Below are 23718 nucleotides of genomic sequence, written 5' to 3'. Positions count from 1 at the left end.
GATAGTCTTTCTCACTCAACAAAAAAGCCCAGTGTAGGGAGAAAGCCTTATCCTTTTGGAGAAGAGGAGGTGGGGAAGGAAGGTTTGCTTTCTTTCTCTTTCTTTCTTTTTTTCTTTTTTTCTTTCTTCCTTTCATATTGAGCTTTGAACTTAAAGCCTGGAAAATGCTCTATCACTTGAACTACAATCTCAACTACTTATTTTATTGCTTTATTTTAATGGGGTTTGGAATTTTTTCCCCCAGGGCTAGCCTCTAACAGTATTCCTGCTACCTTTTTATGTCCTCTCCCCACATGGCTAGGATTGCAGAGCATATGCCACCCCATGCCCAGTCTGGTTGAGTCTTCTCAACATTTTTGGCTTTGGATCACAGTCCTCCTAGTCTGTACCTTCTGAGTGACTGGAATTAGACATGGGCCACTCCACCCTGTAAAGCTCACTGCCTACAGCCCACACTGCTTCAGAACAGGCCTCTGAACCTCTGCTGGTTCTGAGGGCTTCCCCCATTCATATCTGTTCTGTTTAATTTATTTTACCTAAAATTTTACTCCTTCAATTCAAGCTCCAGTACCGGCAAGCCCCATTACTAGCATGCACCAGTACATACATACATACATACATACATACATACATACATACATACATACATACACACACACGCATATTTATATTTACATATTATATATACATATATATATATATTGCAAACCCTTAGCCATAAAGTATGTATGAGACAGGGATGCATAGTGATATCAACCTTGGTGTGTGGAAAGTGATCACCTATCCTTTATTAAATGTGCCTTGTGTCTTATGAACTATACTATCTCACTGCACTCTGAAATGGGGAGTGATGCTGTAGCTCTAGGGGTAGGGCAATAGTATTGCACTGAAGAGCTCAGAGACAACACCCAGGCTCAGAGTTCAAGCCCCATGACTGACCAACCACCCCTCCCCGCAAAAAAGAGTGAGACAAAAAAAAAAGCAAAGAAAAAGGAAAGCACCATCTGTAGCACTCAGTTGTTAACAGGTAAAAAGATGGTGTTCCTAAACTCATTAGGCTGTCCTGGCACTTTTCTGAGCATGAGAACTTCTAAGGACACAAGTGACTGAGCATAATCTCACTGACTCCTGTGAACAAGTGTCAGAGTCCAAATCATACCTGGATGGATGACTTCTCATCTCAGTTACCCAAAGCAGAAAGTTATTTAATGTCAAATTCACGTATAGTCCATGAAGTCACAAATAGTTTTTAAGACACTGTGTTCAAGGTACCATTCCAAGTACTAAGGATTTAGCAAATTCTAGGTACCTGACAGTGTACAGTAGAACCAGCCTGGAAGCCCAGGAGAGATCCTCAGCGAGGGGACAAAAAAGGATAAAAAAAAAAAAAAAACCTAGGGAAAGAACCAGTCAGCATCAGCATGTTTGAAGCATGATGCAAGGCCAAGGGGAAATTCGGAGCAATAAATAGTTGAAAATGGAGAAACAACAAATTAGTGTATTTCTGAAATGCTTTTTTTTAAATTGTAATTAGTAAAAGGGTTACATGATATTTGCCAGATAGAAGGTGCATTAATTCACATACATTGATACCCTTTCACATGTCTTGGTCTGAAATGCTTTTAAAAGCTTAAAATACCCACTAAAAGCAATCTCAGATCACTGCCCTCCAACAATTCTCTTCAGTCACAGGTTGGATGACAGACAAGACACACCATTCTTCTTCAGATTTCTATGTTGTAATAAGAAATGGATTTCATAATCCATGCATATGTTTAACTTTGAGATTGTTCTGAAAATCAAACATGGGGCCTTAAGACTTGCTACTCACACCTTCCTTAAATAGAAAATTAGCTCACATGATTAAAGGATCCAAACACCACTTTCTAAAGAGTTCTGGTAAAACAACGTTTTTCTTTAGCATATATAGTCCAAATAGCTCTAACCCTGATCATTTTTCAAGTGTTAATCTCTACATGCTTGGCATATTCTGATAGCATTGGCAGGTTAAAAGCAACACTAGATTGTATGCATAGTGATTGCTCACAATTAAGTCTGAGAGTAGACTAATCGGCTGTCTCTCAGCAACATTCCTATGCTTATTAGATAAGTATCTCCAGAGAATTTGAGATAAAAAAAAAAAAGCTGCAAAATCTTCAGCATTCCAACCTTCCTCTACCTCAGACATTTTAAAAGGGGGGAAATAGAGGAAAAGTGAAGCCTTTTAGATCTTACTATTGCGAGTAGCTGCAGACAAGGGAAAGTATGCAATGTGCAAAAGAAGGCATTACCTTCCTTCTGTTAAAAATTAAAATAGGGAGCTTTTGAGTCCTGTTACTGGGGGCATAATCTTACTATAGTGCAAGTGGAATACTATCTAACACATTCTAAGTAGACTCCATCTGTTCCTTCCCATAATTCCATCTGTTCAGGAAGCAGAGCTACAGCTCAGTAGTAGAGGATCGGCCTTGAGAAAAAAAGCCAAGTGAGAGCACAAGGCCCTGAGTTCAAACCTCCAGTATTGGTGCAACACACACATGCAAGCGCGCGCACACACACACACACACACACATACACACACAATCTGTTAAGTAAATGGGTTAAGGATAGGCATATAATTAAATTTTTACTAAAAATATTTAACTATATATGGGGGTACAGTTTGGTTTGACTTGGGTTCTCTACCTAGCACTGAAAAGCCTAATTAGAAAATCACTAGTGGCTATATTTAAGTGAATTAGAGAGTTTTAACAATCATATTGCAGGCAGGACAGCAAACTTTTCTCAAAAATACAGTGGGCACTGGTGATTCATGCCTGTAATCCTAATTACTCAGGAAGCTGAGGTCTGTGGATTGTGGTTCAAAGCCAGCTGGGGCAGGAATGTTGGTGAGACTCTTATCTCCAATTGGCTACCAGAACACCAGAAGTGGCACTGTGGCTCCAAGTGGTAAAGCAGCCTTGAGTTAAGAGCTCAGGGACAGTGCCCAAGCCCAAAGTTCAAGCCCCATGACAAAAAAAAAAAAAAAAAAAAAGCTGTTACTGGAGCTGTGTCTCAAGTGATAGAATGTTAGATTAGCCTTGATCATAAAAATTCAGAAACAGCACCCAGGCCCTGAGTTCAAGCCCCAGGACTGGCACACATGCGTGCGCGCGCGCGCGCGTGCGCGCACGCACGCACGCGCACACACACACACACACACACACACACACACACTTTGATCAAGATTCACTGGAAACATAGTGAAAAAAATAAAAATAAAAATATAGAATTCCAGGTTGATGGTATAAAAACCTGGCTTAAAACTTGCTTCACTAGGGGCTAGGATTTTGGCCTAGTGGTACGAGTGCTCACCTACCATGCATGAAGACCCAGGTTCAATTTCTTGGTACCACATACACAGAAAAGCCAGAAATGCAGCTGGGCGTAGAGGCTCACATCTGTAATCCTAACTACTCAGGAAACTGAGATCTGAGGATCATAGTCCAAAGCCAGCCTGGACACTAAAGACCATGAGACTCTTATCTCCAATTAACCACTAGAAAACCAGAAGTGAGGCTATAGCTCCAGGGATAGGGTAGTAGCCTTGAGCTGAAGAGCTCAGGGACAGCGTCCAGGCCCAGAGTTCAAGCCCCATGACAAAAAAGAAAAAGAAAAAGAAAGAAAGAAAGAAAGAAAGAAAGAAAGAAAGAAAGAAAGAAAGAAAGAAAGAAAGAAAGAAAGGAGGGAGGGAGGGAGGGAGGGAGGGAGGGAGGGAGGGAGGGAGGGAGGGAGGGAGGGAGGGAGGGAGCGAGGGAGGGAGGGAGGGAGGGAGGGAGGGAGGGAGGGAGGGAGGGAAGGCAGGCAGGCAGGCAGGCAGGCAGGCAGGCAGGCAGGCAGGCCGGCCAGAAGTGGTACTGTGGCTCAAGTGATAGAGCTCTAGCCTTGAGGAAAGATCAAGGACAGTGCCCAGTCCCTGACTTCAAACCCCCGGACTGGCAATGGAGGGAAAAAAAAAAAAAAACTTAATGACGTTAGGCAACTTATTCAACTTTTGTAGGACTAACCATAAAGACAGGAAGACAAGCGAATGACTATACAGGGAGATATTTCAGGAATATGAAGATTTACTTAAAATATATAATAGCAACTTGTTTTGATGGCACTAAGGTTTGAATTTTGGGCTTTGAACTTTCTTGGCTTTCTGGGTTAATTGGTGCTTTATTACTTAAGTCATGCTTCTAGCCATGTTGTTTTTGGGGCCTTACCCAGTCCTAGGACTTGGAACTTTCAGGCCTAGGCACTGTCTTGAGCTTTCTCAAGGCTAGAGCTCTGCCATCTGAGCTACAGTGCCATTTCCTGCTTTTTCTATGTACATGGTACTGAGGAATTGAATGCAGGGCTTCGTGAATGCTAGGCAAGCACTCTACCCCTAGGCCACGCTCCTGGCCTGTGCATACTTCTTGGGGCAAAGTTTTTACTCTTCAGGAACCTACCATTTTGAAAATGACATGTTTGCTAAATAGCAAAATAAAATACAGAACACAGCATTTGATGCGTTTTTAATCTTCTTAAATCCCTCCTACACAGTGAGAGAACCAGCTGCTGACATGTAGGTAGGTGCTGCTTCCTTGGCCCCTGCTGTATCACTTGAGGCCCCTGTGCTGGTCTACCTCATGGCCCTCACAGATGGCAGGCCTTGGTCATCTGTTCCATGTCCCCAACTTATCTGTTCAGATCTGCTGTGACCAGATGGACATCTGGAGTCAACCACTGGTCTTCCGCAGCAGGCTCATCCCTCTATAAGTCACTCCTCAGAGGCCACAAGTATCCATGCTGCCTCAAGGCTCCCAAACCCCAATGGCCTTTAGCTCCCAGGATCTCCAGCAAAGACATTTGCAAGCAACAGAATCACAGAAGCCTTGGCTGCCACGCCCTCATCAGTCTAAATGGTTTCTGTCACACTACTACTTAACTGTTCACAAGGATCAAAATGCAGGAGACGGTTACATTAACACTGAGTAAAACTGGTTTGGTTTGGTTTGTAAATAATAAAGCACTAAAAATGTGAATAAGTTATGCCTTTATTTTTCATAAGAGAAAAATGACAAATGGCAACTTGCCTTTGTAAGAGACATTAAACAATATTGGAATAAAAAATTATCCATCTCATAGAGACAGAAACCTCAGAAAGACTATTATACAGCGTATAAACAAAAAAATATTAAATAATTTCAAGAATTATATACTTGTTTTTTGGTGGTGGCAGTAGCAAGGTTTTGAACTCAGGGTCTAGTGCTCACTCAGCTAGTACTCCACCACTTGAGCTATGACTCTAGTACAGTATTTTGCTTGTTAACTAGACATCGAGTTTTGAAGATTTTCCTGCCCAAGCTGGTCTTGAATCACAATCCTCCAGATCTTGGCTTCCAGAGTAGTTAGGATTACACGTATGAGCCACCAGCGCCTGGAGAATATACATTTAACTAAACCAAAAATGACCACAATAAAAAAAATCATATAGAACCCATCAAGTTGGTATATGAAGAAGAAAAAGGAATATCTGGAAATCCATATACTGTTAAAATCAAGGAGGCTCAGTTCCTAAAGAGGAAAAGAAATATGTTAAAACACAGTATTTTAAAAGAATCCCCTGAAGGTTCTTACATGTACACTTTTAAATTTTTCTTTTCTTGGTGCTGGGAGAATGGCCTAGTGGTAAAGTGCTAGCTTAGCATGCACAAAGCCCTGGGTTTGATTCTTCAGTATCACATACACAGAAAAAGCCAAAAAGTGGTGCTGTGGCTCAAGTGCTAGAGTGCTAGCTTTGAGAAAGCCCAAGGACAGTGGCCAGGCCCTGAGTTCAAGCCCCACTACTGATTTAAAAAAAAAAAAAAAAAAAAAGAGAGAGAAAAAAGAAAAAAAAATTCTATTCTTTTTTAAATTAGTAGGCCCTGGAACCCAGGGCCTACTGCATGCTAGGCAATACTCTGCCACTGGGCTACATCCCTGCTCCAGAGGCATTTTTTTTTTAAATCTTTATTGCAAAGGTGATGAACAGGGGAGTTACATTTACATAAATAAGGTAATGAGTACATTTCTTTTTGCACAGTTACCCCTCCCTCATTTTCTCCCACTAACCTTGCCCCACTCTCCTCCCCCGAAGTTGTAAAGTTCATTTCCAAGGTAACGTTTAGTGAATATCATTGTTATGTTAGTTCATTCTTAGTCCTGCTGTTTCTGTGATTCTCTTTCCCTTCCTTGGATCAGATAAAATTATATACAAGACAAAGGGTACAGAAAACTAAAACAGATAACAAAAAGAAATAACTGCATACAGGGCATAATAAGACCTCTTGTTTCTAACCCTAGGGAGTTCTGATATGCTTCATTGTAAATGGTCTTTTGCACTTAGCAACTGGGCTATTGTGATCCCCTGATGAGAACATCATAGACATATTCTAGTTATTACAAATAAGGGAAATCATGAAACGTACATTTCTTTGGGCCTGGCTTGCTTCACTTAATGTAATTTTCTCCAGGTCTTTCCATTTCTTTATGAATAGAGCAATGTCATTCTTTGTGATGGAAGTATAGAACTCCACTGTGTACATACACTATATCTTCTTGATCCATTCATCTATGAGGGGCATCTGGGTTGGTTCCATATCTTAACAATGGTAAATAATGCTGCAATGAATATGGTTGTGCTGGTAACTTTAGTATGGCCTTATTTTTAGTCATTTGCGTTAATGCCCAGGATTGGAATTGCTGGGGAACCTCCTTACTGGTTTCCAGAGTGACTGAACAGGCTTATAATCCCACCAACAGTGTAGTAGTATTCCCTTTAGCTACATCCCCACCAGCATCTGTTGTTAGCAGATTTCTGGATAATGGCCATTCTAACTGGGGTAAGGTAGAATATCTCAATGTTGATTTGATTTGCATTTCTTATATGGATATCACAAAACCAAAACCAAACAAAACTCTTCAATAATTCTTGAAATTTGTAAGACAGTATGTGAAAAACCTTTTTAGATATTCTCACATTTTTTTCAGGGACTGTCACTATTCAGGGCCATGACAATAGGAATACTGTGTAACTTTTTTTTTTCCTATGCTGGCACTGGGACTTGATGTCAGATCTATGGGCTATCCCTCACCTTTTTCACTCCAAGCAAGTGCTCTACCACTTGAACCATGTCTTCCATTCCAGCTTTTTGCTGGTTCATTAGAGATAAAAGTCTAAGGGTTTGTCTGCCTCACTAGCTTTGAACCATGATTCTCAGATTGGCCTTCTGAGTAGCTACAATTATAGCATGAGTCACCAGCATTTTGGCTATATCTCATCTCATCTTACTGTCATAAAGAGACGTTATTTAATAGGAAAAATTTTACCTTCTAATCTATGCATATACTACAACAGAGAAAATAATTGTCTCTTCCAGTCCTGACTTAAGAAGCAGTCTCTGAAACAGTCAACAGAAAATCCAAGAAGAGGGAAGATAGTATAGACATTTACCTTGTTTTCTCTCAGCCTGCCAACTCTCTGATAGTTTAAAGTGAATGATTACTTTAAAAACTGCCCCATGTCCTACATTTTTATATAACACTTGGCCATCACAGAAACAATATCCCAGGAAATGGCTTTTCTGACATTCCACTGAAATTCTTCTGAGAAAAATCTTGCATTACTGAGAGATTACTTATTAGAATAGACTAATATATAGTAACTGAAACAAAATCCCTGAAGTAGCAGAGTCCTGGAGAACCAAATTTCAACCAGGAAGACTAATAATATCTCTTCCTTCAGGAGTATTTCCCATTCAAAGTTGAAAACAATTAAGAATTCTCAGGTCAGGGTCAAACTTTAGAGTAAGTGCTTACAGGAAGTTGAAGGTTTGGGCCCTACCAACTTTAAGGTTTAGGGAAAAAGAAAAGAAAGAGGCTAAAGATCATATGGTGGCTAGCTGTGCTAGTGTTCTCCTATAATTCAAGAGCTAGGGAGGCAGAGACAGGAGATCCTTAAGTTTGAGTCCAGCCTGAGCTACACAGCAAGATTCTGTTAATCTTTATGAGATGGACAGCAGAAATTACAGCAATATAGAATATTCTGCAGCACATATTTTCATTACAATCATCAATTAGTGAGCAGACTTTTGCTTCCATGTTATTTTTATGCTGTGAACTTTGTCCTTTAACCATATTCACTGCAGACAGTGCGTAATTTGAAACTGCAAGAATAATGAGCATAAAAATATTTTACAGGGGAAGAATGATGAATGGGGTAACATCAATCAAGGTGTATTGCACTAATAAACTGATATGCTCAATGATAATTTCTTTGTTGAATTACTCAAAGATAATTTTTTGAAGTGTATTTGACAGTTCAAAGGAGAGGGCAGTAACAATGTCTGACAAGAAATGTACTCATGCTGGGCAGCTGTGGCTCACACCTGTAATCCTATCTACTCAGGAGGCTGAGATCTGAGGATCCAGGTTCAAAGCCAGCCCAGGCACAAAGGTCCATGAAACTCATCTCCAATTAATCACCAGACAACTGGAAGTTGGGGCTCAATGTGGCAAAACACTAGCCTTGAGCTAAAGAGCTCACGAACAGCACCTGGGCCAAGAGTTCAAGCCCCATGACTGAACAAAAAAATAACAAGAACAAGAAATGTAGTCATTTCCTTACTTATGTAACCATAACCCCTCTACACAATATCTTTATAAAAAATTTTAAAAGGTATTAAAAAATGCTCTAAAGCCAGGCTCATACCTGTAATCCTAGCTACTCAGGTGGCCGAGATCTCAGGATCACGGCTCAAAGGCAGCCTATGCACTAAAGTCTGAGAGACTCTTATCTCCAATTAACCATCAATTGGGAATTGACACTGTGGCTCAAGTGGTAAGGTGGTAGCCTTGAGCTGAAGAGCTCAGGGATTACACCCAGTCCCAGAGTTCAAGCCCCATGACCAACAAAAAATAAAATAAAATAAAATGCTTTATAAGGTAAAACAAAAAAACAAAAAAACAAATACTTAACAAAGAACTGCAGGCATTCATGTGCAAGTAGATCTGAGTTTTATCACAAATAAAATGAGAAATTTACATCCGAAAATAGCCTCTCACAACTTCCCCTACTTCCCAATTAAATTAGATGTATCACTTACTGTTTCTCTTTTGAGGTATCTATGGATATAATTGTGTTTTTCTAAATGTTTCATTAGTGATACTTAGTCTTGTAAGTCTGGTTCCATAGTAATCAATAATATAACTAGTTCCATCTGAAGGTCCAACAATCTACAAGATATAAATTTTCAAAATTATTCATTTTACAAGACAATTCACAGTTTTCTTTTCTCAAATGTTAACAAGATTATTTCAATAACTAGAAAAATGTAACTTAAAAAAAAAGGTTGATACTCAGGAGGCTGAGATCTGAGGATCAAGGTTCAAAGCCAGGGCACAAAAGGACGGGAGACTCTTATCTCCAATTAACTTCTAGAAAATAGGAAGTGGGGTTTGGCTCAAGGGTAGGATGGTAGCACTGAGCTGAAGAGCTCAGGGACACTGCCCAGGCTCAGAAGTAGGGCTGTAACCTTGAACTGAAGAGCTCAGTACCCAGGCTGAGTTCAAGCCCCATGATCCCCCCACACACACACAAAAAAAGATTCAGTGGTTAATGTAACTAGAATAATTAGGGCAACTTCCAACAGAAAAATAAAATGTCCATCCCTAGTGCTAAAATGCCCCAGTTCCAGGGAAAGTCTTCCACTGATTTGCTTGCTTTCTTATGACTACTGCTAGACAAACTGCTGTATCCAAGGAAATAGAATGTGATATGACTGGCCAGGCCAGGTTCTCTGGGAGATGACATAGTATAACTGTAGTGGTTCAGCCCTGTAAGAACCACCAGGAATGAAAGGAAAAAGTAGAATAAGAACAAAAAAGCACATGCTCACTATGATCATCTTGTTCACTTAACCAACCCACTTAAGATTTCTAGAAATTATCCTTTAAGTGAGCAATCATCAAACTGTGGCCTTAACAATAGACAAAGCTATACCAGGTTGTAAATGGATCACGGTTTTTTAAGTATCACTTCTGACATACTGGATTGCTGCAAATACTCTGTAAAATTTTCTGCCTGATAGAAGGCAATGGCGGAGGTGTCATGCTAGTTTTGCTTCCCACTTCCCCCTCATTCATTCAGTCCTTTCTCTAGCTTGCTAATAGGTAAGGAAACCTATCATTCAGAGCCTACCCTGAGTCCTACTTTGGCATAGTGCCCTCATATCTAAAAATCTCTAATGTGCCAAGCTTTGGAAGAATCCAAATCCTAGACTTAGGAAAACCTCTTCTGTTTTGTTTTGTTATTATTTTTTAAACTAAAATGTTTTGGTCTTTTCTTTATTGGTACTGGTAAGTGAATACAGGATGTTGTACTTGCTAGGCAAGCTCTTTGCCACTAACATACATCCCCACCTAAACTTCTTCTAGTTTAACACTCAAAAATACATTTTGTTCAAAAGATGTATTTCCTAATAACATTTTACTATTTCTTTCATTCATTCATTCATTCATTCATTTGGTGCTTGGAGCTTGAACTCAGGCCCCCACCACTCGCACAGCACTAGAGACACCCTAGCAGTAGAGCCAGTCTTTAACTATGTAATTAGTTTAGGATAGTTCAATCCAGAAATCACAGAAAAGCATTAAGTAATTTAATATTAATAAAAAAAATGATTATTTGAAGGTTTTGCAGTATAGAAATATAAAAGATTGAAATAAAATCTGGTGGAGGAAGGGGCATAGAAATAAAAATTTAAGAAAAAAGTAATGTCAAAATTATAATGGTTTGTATTTATTCATGTTTTTTTAAATGGATGATATTTGAAATTCTATGGTATTTATAGTCTGTTGAATACATGTAAAGATTTATGTAACAGTTTTACTTTAATATGTCAATATTTGATATTACATCTTTTGCAACTATTTAAATTTATGATAAAAAATTTAAATGTCAATTTAAAAATATGAAGAGGGTACAAATTTAAAAAAATCTTTTAGGGGTTATAAAAATGGAGTTTGAAGAAAACTACCACACAACACTCCTCATTCAAAAAATGAATTCAGGCCAGGAGTTTGGCCTAGTGGAAGAGTGCTTGCTGAGCATGCACAAAGACCTGAGTTTAATTCCTTAGTACCATATACATAGAAAAAGCCAGAAATGGTGCTATGGCTCAAGTGGTAGAGCTCTAGTCTTGAGAAAGCCCAAGAACAATGTTCAGGCCCTAAGTTCAAGCCCCATGACTGGCCAAAAAAAAAAAAATGTTTTTCTCTGTCCATGCACAATGTATTTCTGGGATCAATACAAAACATAAAGAAAAATACTGCTATTCACTGGGGATTTCACATTTAATGGCAAAAGTAATTTTAAAAATTGTACAGAGAGAAAGATGATAAAATGAAAAAGTCTATTAAGAAATTGAAAAAAAAAATAGTTGAGATGGAGCATGGCTTTGGTGGTAGAGTGCCTGCCTGCCAAACACAAGGCCCTGAGTGCACCAGAGATTCAAGTCTATAACCAATCTATTCAAGATCTTGTTTCAAAGCCAACCTGGGCAGAAAAGCCTGAGACTCTTATCTCTAATAAGCCTACAAAAAGCTGGAAATGATGCTGTGGCTCAAGTGGTAGAGCACCAGCCAAAAAAAAAAAAAGCTGAGAGAGATTGCCAGGCTCTGAGTTCAAGCTCAAGTACAGCCACAAAATAAAAGTAGTAATAGTAGCAGTAGTGGTGGTAACAATAGTAAGTATAGAATAACACATTTTATTTGGTTATATCTGAAGATGGAATTATTTTTCTTAAAGCTGACATCAGTATAAAGTGGCCAAACTTTTTTTCTTTCCTGACAGGACTGGGGTGTGAATTCAGGGCCTCCAGCTTCCTAGGCAGGTTTGATATTGCTGGGCCACACCTTCAGACATTTTTCATTTTGCAACCAGCAGAAAATTATAGTGATTGGGCTGTGTAAAAGGAAGTTTTGCTTCTGCCTCCACAATGCTCATGGTTATCTTAACATAGTCTTGCTTCCCACCAAGGTATTCATATGAGTCACAATCTGTCTGGTTCACACTTCTGGTGACTGATGGACTCACAGGGCCACATAGCCATCTCCAGCTTCCCAAGCCATGCATATTTTATCAGTGGGCTGGCCCTAAACCACCATCCTCCCAGTCTCAGGCATGCAGCTTAAGATGACAGACACAGATCACTAAGTTTGGCTTGGGGCTGAGAAGAAGTCACAAACTTTTCAGCTCCACTTGGCCTCAAACTAAGTGTGAGCCACCAATGCCCAGCTAACCCTGCCAGACTATTAAATGTCTTATTCGTGGAAATTTATGCAGAAATCAGTCTATCTCAACGATTTCTTAATGTGAGGAGTCTCAACTCCAAGAGCTCTTTAAGAACAATTTACTGTGAAAACTTCAGATATAAATGCTGTGAAAACTTCAGATAAAAATGTAACAGAAAGCACTGGTTGAAGGAAATCAGTTCTACAATTTGCTATAACTAAAGCAGTACAACAAAGATAATGTCACCAAAGAGAAACTTGAGTAAAAATATCAACTGTAGGTTAGTTGCAAAGACCCTCTGAATTTCTGGATATCTTAATTTGAAGAATCCCAGTAATACAATAAATTTCATGGATCTTCATTTCAAATAAGAAATGAAGCATTTGTAAGCATATGTGCATAAGTACCTTAGCCTCTTCATGCCTGCTTGCCTGTCCCACAGTTAGAGATGGCAGGATATTTGGTTAGGCATATGTTTATGAGTAAAGGCAGTAAAATTCCAACTCAAAACCAAATATTTTCCTTGCTTAATTCTGGTATCTTATTGGTCCATATGCTGCCTCCTCCTCACAGTATGGTACCAAAATCTTAGATTTCAACTTTCTTTTAGAGCAGAAGATAACAGAATTACAGAGTAGAAATACTGGATGAGAAAGCAGGGCAAAACAGATGATGATTTAAATACATACTAACACCCTTGCTGAAGACATTAGGTGATCCATAAATGCTTGCTGAAGTACTGTTTGGCAATATTTGTTCTATAAATCATCTTACTTTAATTTCAAAATCTGTATGAGTTATCCACAACCAGTTTAGTGTAACTTAACAGAAAACAGCATGTGGCACTTTCCAGTACTTATAGACAGGACTTCTCAAACACCTCCTGCCCACATACCACAGCAATATATACCAACATGTCTTTATCAATTCGATATTACTAAAATAATTACATAACTGTCAAAATTAAATTATAGGATAATATCCTGTATGTCTTAATGGCACAGTAGAAAGTGAGGCAGAAATACCTATGAACATCACATCATCTGAATGAACTTAATTATGCCTGAGGCCATATCTACATACTCCTTTTTTCCTTTGTAACCAAGTGAGACTTCACTTTCTGTAATTTGCAACCAATATATTACAGTGATTGTACAGTGCAAAAGGAAGTTTTGCCTTTACCTCTACAATGTTCATATATGTCATTAATTTCCAATTATTATAACTGACAAAGTAATTGTAACTAATAAATATTAAGTCCAAGTTTGAGAATAAATAGTAAGTCTGAGAAGTTACTGCAATGTTAAAAGATACAACACACAGGGGCCAGGAGTGTGGCCAAGTGGCCGAATGCTTGCCTAGCACGCACCAAGCCCTGAGTATGTTTCCTCGGTACCACATACACAGAAAAAGCTAGAAGTGGTACTATAGCTCAAGTGATGGAGTGTTAGCCTTGAGAAAGCCCAAGGACAGAGCCCAGGCTCTGAGTTCAAGCCCCAGGACTGGCAAAAACAAAAACAAACAAACAAACAAACAGATTCTGGAAAATTCAGTAAAGAGATCTCTAACTCAGCCACGTATTGGTGCTCACACCTATAATCCTAGCTACTCAGGAGGCTCAGATCTGAAGATTACAGTTCAAAGCTACCCCAGGAAGTGAGACTCTTATCTCCAATTAACCACCAGAAAACTAAAGTGGCACTGTGGTTCAAGAGATAGGGTAGTTAGTAGCTTTGAGCTGAAGAGCTCAGGTCAGCACCCAGGCCGAGTTCAAATCCCACTACCAACAACAAAAAAAGAAATCTCTAATTCAGTAGAACTTACATCTAGAAATCATATTTGAGTATGAGCATGAAATTCTTTTCAGTAACTGTCGTAAGTCGCTTACAGCAACAAGTTTGGGAAATGCTCGTTGGAAAGATGACTTTGATATGATCTCTTTAAAGCAGCATACAAATAAAACCTGAGACCAACAGGGCACCAGGGGCTCATGCCTACTCAGGAGACTTGAGACCTGAGAATTATGGTTTGAAGCCAGCCTGGGCAGAAAAGTCTGTGAAACTCTTATCTCCAATAAACTACAAAAAAACTGGAAGCAGAGCTGTAGCTCAAGTGGTAGAACACTAGCTTTGAGCAAATGAAGCTTAGAAACAGTGCATGTGCCCTGAGTTCAAGCCCCAGAAATGGCACCCCCCATCAAAAAAGAAAAAACAACACACACACACATACATACCAGGAGAGGACCAACAAACTCAATTTTGAAAGTACAACTAACTTACCTGCATTGAAATAAGAATAAAATCAATTAGGCTCCCAATTCCACAAAATCCTACAGTACAAAACTTTAATAAACCTAGAAGAAAAGCTAAAGTTACTTATGATTTTGAAACTCTATTATAAACGTTTCCATTTTCTAATACTCTATTGTAAAAATATAAAAATACTTAAAAAATGAAATCTTTTACCTAAAAACATGAGAAAAGTTTAAATATATATAGAAAACCCCAAATAAGTTTATTCACTTATTAAATAAAATAAAAATCATAAACTTATTCACTTAATAAATATTAGCCATTTAAAAATATAATATAAAATTTATTATTGAGAAAATGCTTGAAGATCTTAGTTCACCAGAGGGGTTGAGGGTGTAACTTTGCTTGTCTAACATGCTTACAGATCTGGCTTTTTCAGCATTGCACACATAAAAATAAACAAAGAAAGAAACAACTCACTGTATCAAAATTACACTACTATATTAGAATAGCAGAACATCTTTTAATACCAGAGTGCTTACTGCTGATTACAGTATGTAATCAGCTTTTGCTATATTTTTAAATAGTAAGTTTAAATAAACAAATTGTCATGCCACAAAAAAATGATTAGGAAAATATTGATCTTACTGTAAAACTGCAAAATTAAGTTATCTAAAATGTATTCTAGACCATTTTTAATCCCTTGGAATTCCTGTTTTATTAATTTTACAGTCAAAATCAAAAGTTCTAAGCCAGTTGAGTGCCAGTAGCTCATACCTACAATTCTAGCTCTGTAAGAGGCTGAAAGTTGAGGGTCAAGGTTTGAAGCCAGTCCAGGAAGGGTAAGAGTCCCTAAGACTCTTATTCTCAATTAACCAACAAAAAGCCTGAAGTAGAGCTCTGGCTCAAGTGGTAGAACACTAGACATGAGCAATAGAGCTCAGAGATAGAACCCAGCCCCTGAGTCCAAGCTCCAGGACTGGCATATACACACACACAAATACATATATTTAACTAAACTACAAGTTTCATAGTAATTTATTTTTGATAAAACATACTTACCCAAAGCAGGGTATCCCAGATAAAATCGATCTGCTCCCAGCCATCCAAGAAAAAGAGATAATGCAACTGCCACTTTGTATGAATAGCCATTTCTGTACAAAATTAAAATACGGGTGTTATATTCATGTTTCCCAACACACGAACGTTTTAGAAAACAAAACTATAAGAGTACCATCGATTAGTTAATTGTCATTCACAGGCACATGTCATTCACAGGCACATGTCTAAGCTACTGAGATATAATAATGAACAAAAGCAACCAAAATTGCTGTTCTTCAGGTGCTTACATTTATGTGGTAGTAAGCAAAACCTCAAAAAAGGTTTGTTTGGGGTTTTTTTGGCCAGTCCTGGGGCTTGAACTCAGGGCCTGGGCACTGTCTTTGGGCTTTCTCAAGGCTAGTGCTCTACCACTTGAGCTTTTTCTGTGCATGTGGTACCGAGGAATCAAACCCAGGGCCTCATGCATGCTAGGCAAATATTCTACCACTAGGCCACGCTTCCAGCCCCAAAACTTCAAATTTTTTTAACAAAGTAAATCATATTGTTTGTACAGCATAAATGACATAGGGGGAAAAAACTAGGCGTGATAGTAAGTACCTGTGATCCCAGCTAGAGCAGGAAGTATAACTGGAAGTATAGCTGTCCTGCCAGCTTGCATAAAAAGCATAACCTTTTTTTAAGACTAACCATAGCAAAGAAGGTTCAAGTCTGACTTAAGTAGTAAGAGCACTTGTCTAGCCTGTGTGAAGTCCACACACACACACACACACACAAAATGTAGAACATAATGTTCATGGAATCTAGAATGCCAAAGTCTATTAAAAGGGGTACGTAGGTAAGCTTCACTGAAATAGTGATACCTGAGCAAAGATCTAAGGGGAAAAATGAGTTACATCATACTCTAGGGAAAGAAAAAGCTTGTACAAATTGTTATGCAAGTTTGAGGCCTATTAAGGAAGCCAGTATCACAAGAATAGAGTGAGAAAAGGGAAGAATAATAGAAGATGGATGAGGTCAAAGAAGGAACCCTGTATACATGAAGCAGATGTGCCTTTTACACCATTATAAATACTCTGAAAGAAAGGGGAAAATACGGCCAGATTTTAAGGTGTGGCATGATCTGATTTCAACTTTAAAATAATCCTTCTGGCTGCTGTGTTAAAACAGAACACATGGAAGTATTCATCAACTAGTCTCATGATGTCATCAAACTAAGTGGTTCCCAGGGTGCCAATAACTCCCACCTGTAGTCCTAGCTACTCATGAGGCTGAGATATGAGGATTACAGCTCACAGCCAGCCTGGGCAGGAAAGTACTTGGCATTCTAATCTCCACGTAACAACCAAAAAGTCAGAAGTGGAGCTATGTTCAAATGATAAAGCACTAATCTTGAGCAAAAAAAAGCTCAGGGACAGTACCTGTACCCTGAGTTCAAGCCCCAGAACTGGCTTTTATTTAAAAACTTAAAACAAAACAAAAACCCTAATGGTTCACAACAATAAGCTATTATTTTCGCACTTGTAAAATAGGCTATGATTCAAAAGACCTGGTTCAGCAGGGAGAATAAACTTTCTGCTGAGGTTTGGCTGAGCTTAGATCCAGGCTGTAAATTCAGCTCAATCTGGCAAAACTAACTTTTCTAGGGCCCAAACAGACAGTGAAGCAGTTATGTGGGGCGAGTTCTTTAGAAGACATACCATAGGAAATTAAAGGAGCAGGCATTTGGCCTAGTGTTAGAGTGCTTGCCTAGCATGCACAAAGACCCTGGTTCAATTCCTTGGTACCACATACATAGAAAAGCCTAAAGTGATGCTGAGGCTCAAGTGGTAGAGCACTAGCCTTGAGAAAGCCCAAGGACAATGCTTAGGGAAAAAAAAAAAAAAGGAAACTAAACCCTACAAGTATACTTGTGCTAGACTCACACCTGCTTACTTGTAGCCACCAAATTAAGTAACACAATATATAGCCCCAAAATCAGTGATGCAGGAAGTATACACTACTCACTGATAAAGAATGAGAGGAATGACACTACTCACTGATAAAGAATGAGAGGAATGAACACCTGCTAAACAAAATCACTTTTTTTTCCAGTACAGGTCCTTACACTTACTATACAACTGCTCTACCACATGAACCATATCGCCAGCCCTTGCTGAACAAATCTAAACTACCACAGACACAACAGAGTTTCTCAATCATTTCAATAATACAAGTGAAACAGATCACAAGCCAGGAAACCAGAAAGACACTTGCAAATCCATGTTCACTGCTGCACTATTCACAATAGTCAAGTTATGCAAACAGCCCAGATGCCCTAATTGGTGAGTAAATCCCAAAACGTGGTACCTATTCACATAGAATTTTACACAGCCATTAGCAAGAATATTATGTCATTTGCAGAGAACTGGATGAACCTAGAACAAACCATGTTAACTGAGGAAAGCCTATCTCAGAAAGACAAATAGTGCATGTTTTCTAAATTATACAGGACTCTAGGCAAGGACTAGCAAAAACAAACAAACAAAAAATGTGCAAATGATTAAAGATAATTAGTGTTTTTCTGATACAATAACTATATTCTAGCAATCACCCAACTTAAGAAACAGAATGTGTTCATTTGATTTGGCTTTGTGAGACTAAGTCTCTTTATATAGACAGACTAGCCTGGAACTTTCTGTGGCCAAGTCTGGCCTCCAAGCAGAGATTCTCCTGTCTCTGTATTTTTAATTTTGGGGGGGGGGGGGGGGTCGGGGGGAGTACTGAGGTTTGCTAGCTAGGCAATCCACCAGCTGAATCATACAGCCTTTTGGCTTAGCCTCTTAATGCTGGGATTATAGGCACACACCATCATTCCTGGCAAAAAAAAAAAAAAAATCTCAGTAGGTAGCATGAAATAAGTTCTCAATTAACATTTATTTGTTCCACAAAGTCCAGGTCTACTTGGCTGCTGAACTACATTTATAAAAAGGTATGCAGACTTAAAGCTAGGTGCCAGGGAATCATGTTTTTAATCCTAACTACTCAGAGGCTGAGTTCTGAGATCAGTCCAGGCAACAAAGTCCAAGAGATCTTCTAATTAACCACCAAAATTGCAGAAGTAGAGCTGTGGCTGAAGTGGTAGAGCGGTAGCCTAGAGCAAAAAAATTCAGGGACAGCACTCAAGACCTGAGTTCAAGCCCCAGGACTGGCACAGAATAAAGAAAAATAAAATATGCCGACTTAAAAGCATAGATTTGCTTGGCCTGGAATCCCAGTTGCCTAGGAGGCTGAGGGCAAGAGGATGGCAAGTTCAAAGCCAGCCTAGGCCACTCATGAAGACTCTGTCTCAAAATAAACTGAAAAGGGGAGAGAACATTAACTCAGTGTAAAGTGTTTACCTTGAATACAGAGGCCCTGAAATCAACTCTAAGACTGTAATGCATGCATGAATGAATGAATGAATGCGTTCTGAGGGTTTTATGACACAAAGGAAAGGATAAATATATTCATAGGATTTCCATATCAAATGCTCTCTTCTATCTCTTCATTCTATGAATTCAAGATTCACCAAGTAATCTGAAATTTAAATCTCAGTAATGTACTTACACATTTCGGCATGATATGGGCCTGAGAAAACCAACTTCATTTCCAGTAAAATGTGTTTCATTGCCACTGAAATCCTTACAAGTTATGTTGGGTGCTGGAAAACACTGGACTGTAGACAGAAAAAAAAATCCATTGTTTTTCTAAGACTGGCAAAAGCACCCAAGAACACGCATAACAGATTAGCTCCCAACATAATATCACATATATAGGAAAAGCTACATTATTTATGCATTTATATATAAGACAGATACAATATGATACGAAATGGCCTTATTTTCTTGCTATGTAGTTCAGGGTGGCCTCAAACCAGTTCCCCTGCCTCAATTTCTGTGCAGTGTAAAATCATTCCCAGATAGATGTCTTTTAACACATTCTGCATTGGATATAGGCCTCACAAAGATGACAAAGGACCAATCATACAATATTACCTTATTATACTTCATCTGTAGGGTAAAGAACACTTGAACTGTTAGTGACTGCTAGACAAAGTCTCTACCACTGAACAACAGGCCTTGGTTTTTTGGGTTTTGTTTTGTCAGTTGTGGGACTTGAACTCTGGGCCTGAGTGTTGTCCCTAAGCTTTTTCAGCTCAAGGCTACCACCCTTTTCAGCTTTCAGCCTTTTCAGCTCAAGGCTACTATCCCTTGAACCACAGCACCACTTCTGGTTTTCTAGTGGTTAATTGGACATAAGAGTCTCATGAACTTTAGTGCCAGGGCTGGCTTTGAACCACGATCCTCAGATCACTTTCCTACCCAGGCTGGTTTCAAACTGTAATCCTCAGATGTCAGTTTCCTGACAGTTTCAAGATCACCATTGTAAGCCACTGATGCCCAACCAAATCCACTCTTACAAACAAGCTACAAGCAGGATGCGGTGTCTTATACCTATAATCCTAGCTACTCAGGAAACTGACATCTGAGGATCAAGGTTCAAAGCCAGCCCGGGTACAAAAGAACCTGAGACTCTCATCTTCAATTAACCTCTAGAAAATGGGAAGTGGGGTTTCGCTCAAGGGTAGGGCAGTACCCTTGAGCTGAAGAGCACAGGGACAGGACCCAGGCCAAGTTCAAGCCCCATGACCCGCTAGGCATAGTGGTACATGCTGTAGTTCCAGCTATACAGAAGGCAGTAGCAATTTAGTTTCTTAAGCTGCCAAGAAAAATTCCTGTCCTTTTTTTAGGTCAGACTGGTATTAAAAAAATAAAAATAAAAAACTGATGCCAGGACACATGTCTAAAGTATACTTGGCATTATAAATTATACATGTAATGTAATTATAAAGTAGCTAGGCATTCACACACAATGAGACTAAAGGAGGATAGTCAGGCAAGAACGTCGAAGACCCCTGAACACTTAAAATACTATTTATTGAAATGAATTCCAAGAAATGGAAATGTGGAGTCATGGTATTCAGCAAACACTGTGAAAAATGAACTGTTCAACTTGTAGCCTGGGACGAGAGGGAAAGCAAAGGAAGTAATGACACAGTCCAAAGAGAAATGCACTCAGGCTGGGCTCAAGCCTGTAATCCTAGCTACTCAGGAGGCTGACATCTGAAGATCACAGTTCAAAGTCAGCCTGGGCAAAAAAAGTCCATTTGTTCATTCTTCTTCCCTCCATTTCTATGGTCCCTTCCCTACCCAACCCACACTAAAAAAAAAAAAAAAAAAAAAAAAAAAATGCCACCACCACCACCAATAGCAACAACAACAAAAAAATCCTAGGCCCTGAGTTCAAGCCTCAGGACTGGAAAAAAAAAGTCAAGGTAACTTTGCCTCAAACATAGCTGAGATCTGAGGATCGTGGTTTAAAGCCAGCCCAGGCACTAAAAAGTTCGTCCATGGGACTCTTAGCTCCAATTAACCACCAGAAAACCGGAAGTGGCACTATGAGGGTTAGGGTGGTAGCCTTGAGCTGAAGAGCTCAGGGATAGTGCCCAGGCCCAGAGTTCAAGTCCCACAACTGACAAAAAAAAAATTTATTTCCTAAGCTTTGCTATGCAAAGATACTTTAGGATTTTGTTGCTGATTATTATTTTTAAATAACATCTTATAATGTGACTCAGTGTTGAACTCAAATGACCCTCTTGTGTCAGCCTGAGACTATGGCCAGTACCACCACACCCAGAAAGTACATGGGTTATTAGACTCTTAGTTCAATATAGAACAGAAAGGAACTATATTGCTTTCCTATATATTTTGTAAGCAATAACTCTTTGGTTAGTGTTTTATAAGTCAGCTAATAGTCCTTCTCCACCCTACTCCCCTACATCCCTGGCCCTGGGGCTTGAACTCAGGGTCTGGGCTCTGTCTCTGAGCTTCTCTATACTTAGGCTAGCACTCTACCACTTGAGCACCATTTCCAGTCTTTTCTGATTAGTTTATTGGAGATAAAACATGCAAATCAAAGCATAAACACTAGGTATATAATTCTAAAGTAATATTTCACCACTGAGCATAATAGCAAAAGGTCAATGATAAAAGTTTAAGGCAATCTATTTTCAAATATCTCTCTTGACTAGAATTGGGTCAATATCCATTATCAACAAAACACCTAAGGAAATCCTGATGCATACTTACAATCCTTACCATACTGTCTTCATTCTTAGAATGTACCACAACTATACATTACAGGCATATATAAATATATAATTTGTTTTTTGGTTAATTGTGGACTTGAACTCAAGACGTTAGTACTCTCCCTGAAGTGTTTTGTTTTTGTTTGCTCAAGGCTAGCACTCTGCCACTTGAGCCACAGTGCCACTTCCAGCTTTTTCTGTGTATGTGGTTCCAGGGAATCAAACCCAGAGCTTCATGCATGCTAGGCCAGCATGCTACCACTAGGCCACACTCCTGGCACTGTTACTTCTTTCTATAAGTTTAAGAAAATGTTTTAAATACTGCGGTGTGCCTCAAATGGTAGAATGATGCCCTTGAAAAAAGGGACAGATTGAAAGATAGTTCAAGCCCCAGGACCAGCCCAAACAATAAAAAATTAAATTAAAATAAAGAAAAAAATTATCCTGGAAGTCTTACCATGAGCTGTGTAGTTTGTACAGTTAACTGGTTCTTGCGTAGCATCATTTATTTGGGGATCTTTACAAATATATGTTTTAAAAATTAAGGAAATAGGAACGTTATTCCCAACATAAAACATTATCTTTCATATCTTATATAGTCCTGTTGATAGTCACATGCAGTGAGAGGTTCAAGTCTGTCCAACTCAATAATCACAAGTATAAACATTTTTAATGTCGTTAAAACAATACCTGAACATTACTTTTAAATCAGGGAAGTGGAACGGTGGCCTTTATCAGCAAAGCTAGGAACAGAGCCCCACACCCTGAGTTCAATTCCCAGTACTAGCACAAAAACAAAAGGGACTATAAAGTAACACGTGTTCATATGTTTCTACTTATATACACATGCATATGTATATGTTACATACATATGTATCATGAGAGCATGTTATTATCTTTAGCTTCTGTTAGCAGTTATTCTGTTCTGAAGTTTTTATAAAAGTTACCTAATTTTGTAAGTAACCACTTGGACTATAAACTCCATTTCGTCTTGGTTTTTAATCGTAAAGCCGGGTTATAATGAGACAATTTACCTAGTCCTAATTCAGCCTCAGTTCCGTTTTCAAACAGTTAACACACACACAGTCCTCTGTCGCCACTCACAGCTCTAAATCCCTGACCTGTACTAATGTAAATATTGCAACAGCCCATGGAGCTCGGGCCCACGCTAGCCACGTGGTTCACGCGTGAGTAATGACGTGAAGTTTAAGCCACTTTAACCACTGGTCACCTAACGGAGCACCCGCGTCTCGCAATGACGCGACTTAAACAAGACAGGGTTAGGGACAATCCCCGCGGACTGGCTCGTCCACTGATCCGGCTTCCCTCGACAGGGGCCAAGCTCTTGGTGGAGGCTCCGTGCTGGCCGTCCCCGGGTCTGGGGCAGGGCCTGGCATACTCGGGGATCGACGTCTGTGGGAAAAATAAGCACCCCGGAAAAATCAGGGAACACCGACGACTAGCGACATCCCACGCAAAAGCAAAGCTCGGCCGCCGCGCCGTTCCCCCCCCCCACGGCCCCCCGTCCGCCTCATCTCCAGGCGCTCCCCGCCCCCGGGCCGCGGGGGAGACCCCGGCCCCTCCCTCCAGCCCCGGCCCAGCGCAAAGGCCTCGCCTCCTAGGCGAAGGAAGAACGCGCCACAGAGGATATTGTCCCACTTTGAGGTCCTCGCACTTAAATGTCTCCTCGTCTCCGGCGGCGACAGCCGTCCAAGGTCCCGTGGTGACGGTCACGAACCACAGGAGCCTAAGCAGGTGCGTGACCACGGCCTCCGCAGATGCGGGCCTGGAGGCCCAGGCGGCCGCCATGTTGGGACCCACCGCGTCCCACGCGCTTCCGGTTCCGCCTCCGCCCACGTGAGGGCGGGGCCCAGGCGGGAGGGGCGTGGCTTTCTTAA

At 39.8% G+C, this 23718-nt stretch overlaps 1 protein-coding gene across 3 annotated transcripts; it reads right to left on the bottom strand.

Moving 5' to 3' along the window:
• Positions 1-5045: 5045 nt before the first annotated feature.
• Positions 5046-23648, bottom strand: Tm2d1 (TM2 domain containing 1). 3 transcript variants are annotated; one of them, XR_016535940.1, is made up of 8 exons: positions 23472-23648; positions 22278-22351; positions 19240-19348; positions 15655-15746; positions 14620-14693; positions 9153-9282; positions 6477-6669; positions 5046-5583 (listed from the first exon to the last, which is right to left on the bottom strand). XR_016535940.1 is itself a non-coding variant. In XM_090334726.1 (7 exons), exons 1-6 carry the CDS (start codon positions 23627-23629, stop codon positions 9172-9174), a joined length of 618 nt encoding a protein of 205 aa, XP_090190852.1. In that variant the 5' UTR covers positions 23630-23648; the 3' UTR covers positions 5046-5583; positions 9153-9171. The 3 variants fall into 3 exon arrangements, 1 of the variants encoding a protein (XP_090190852.1); XR_016535939.1 differs by having other exon boundaries at positions 6477-6649; XM_090334726.1 differs by lacking the exon at positions 6477-6669.
• Positions 23649-23718: the final 70 nt, after the last annotated feature.

This window comes from Megascapheus bottae, chromosome 6 (assembly GCF_031878675.1).
Source record: "Megascapheus bottae isolate mThoBot1 chromosome 6, mThoBot2.hap1, whole genome shotgun sequence".
NCBI lineage: Eukaryota > Metazoa > Chordata > Mammalia > Rodentia > Geomyidae > Megascapheus > Megascapheus bottae.
Note: the sequence above shows the minus strand (reverse complement) of the source record. Positions and strands in the feature narration are given on the sequence as shown.

Coding starts and splice junctions, on each gene's coding strand:
- Tm2d1 (XM_090334726.1), bottom strand. CDS start 23,629: ATGGCGGCCGCCTGGGCCTCCAGGCCCGCATCTGCGGAGGCCGTGGTC. Junction 22,352..23,471: donor GAGGACCTCAAAGTGGGACA/ATATCCTCTGTG, acceptor AATTTTTAAAAC/ATATATTTGTAAAGATCCCC. Junction 9,283..14,619: donor TTATTCTTATTTCAATGCAG/GTAAGTTAGTTG, acceptor TATATCTTGTAG/ATTGTTGGACCTTCAGATGG.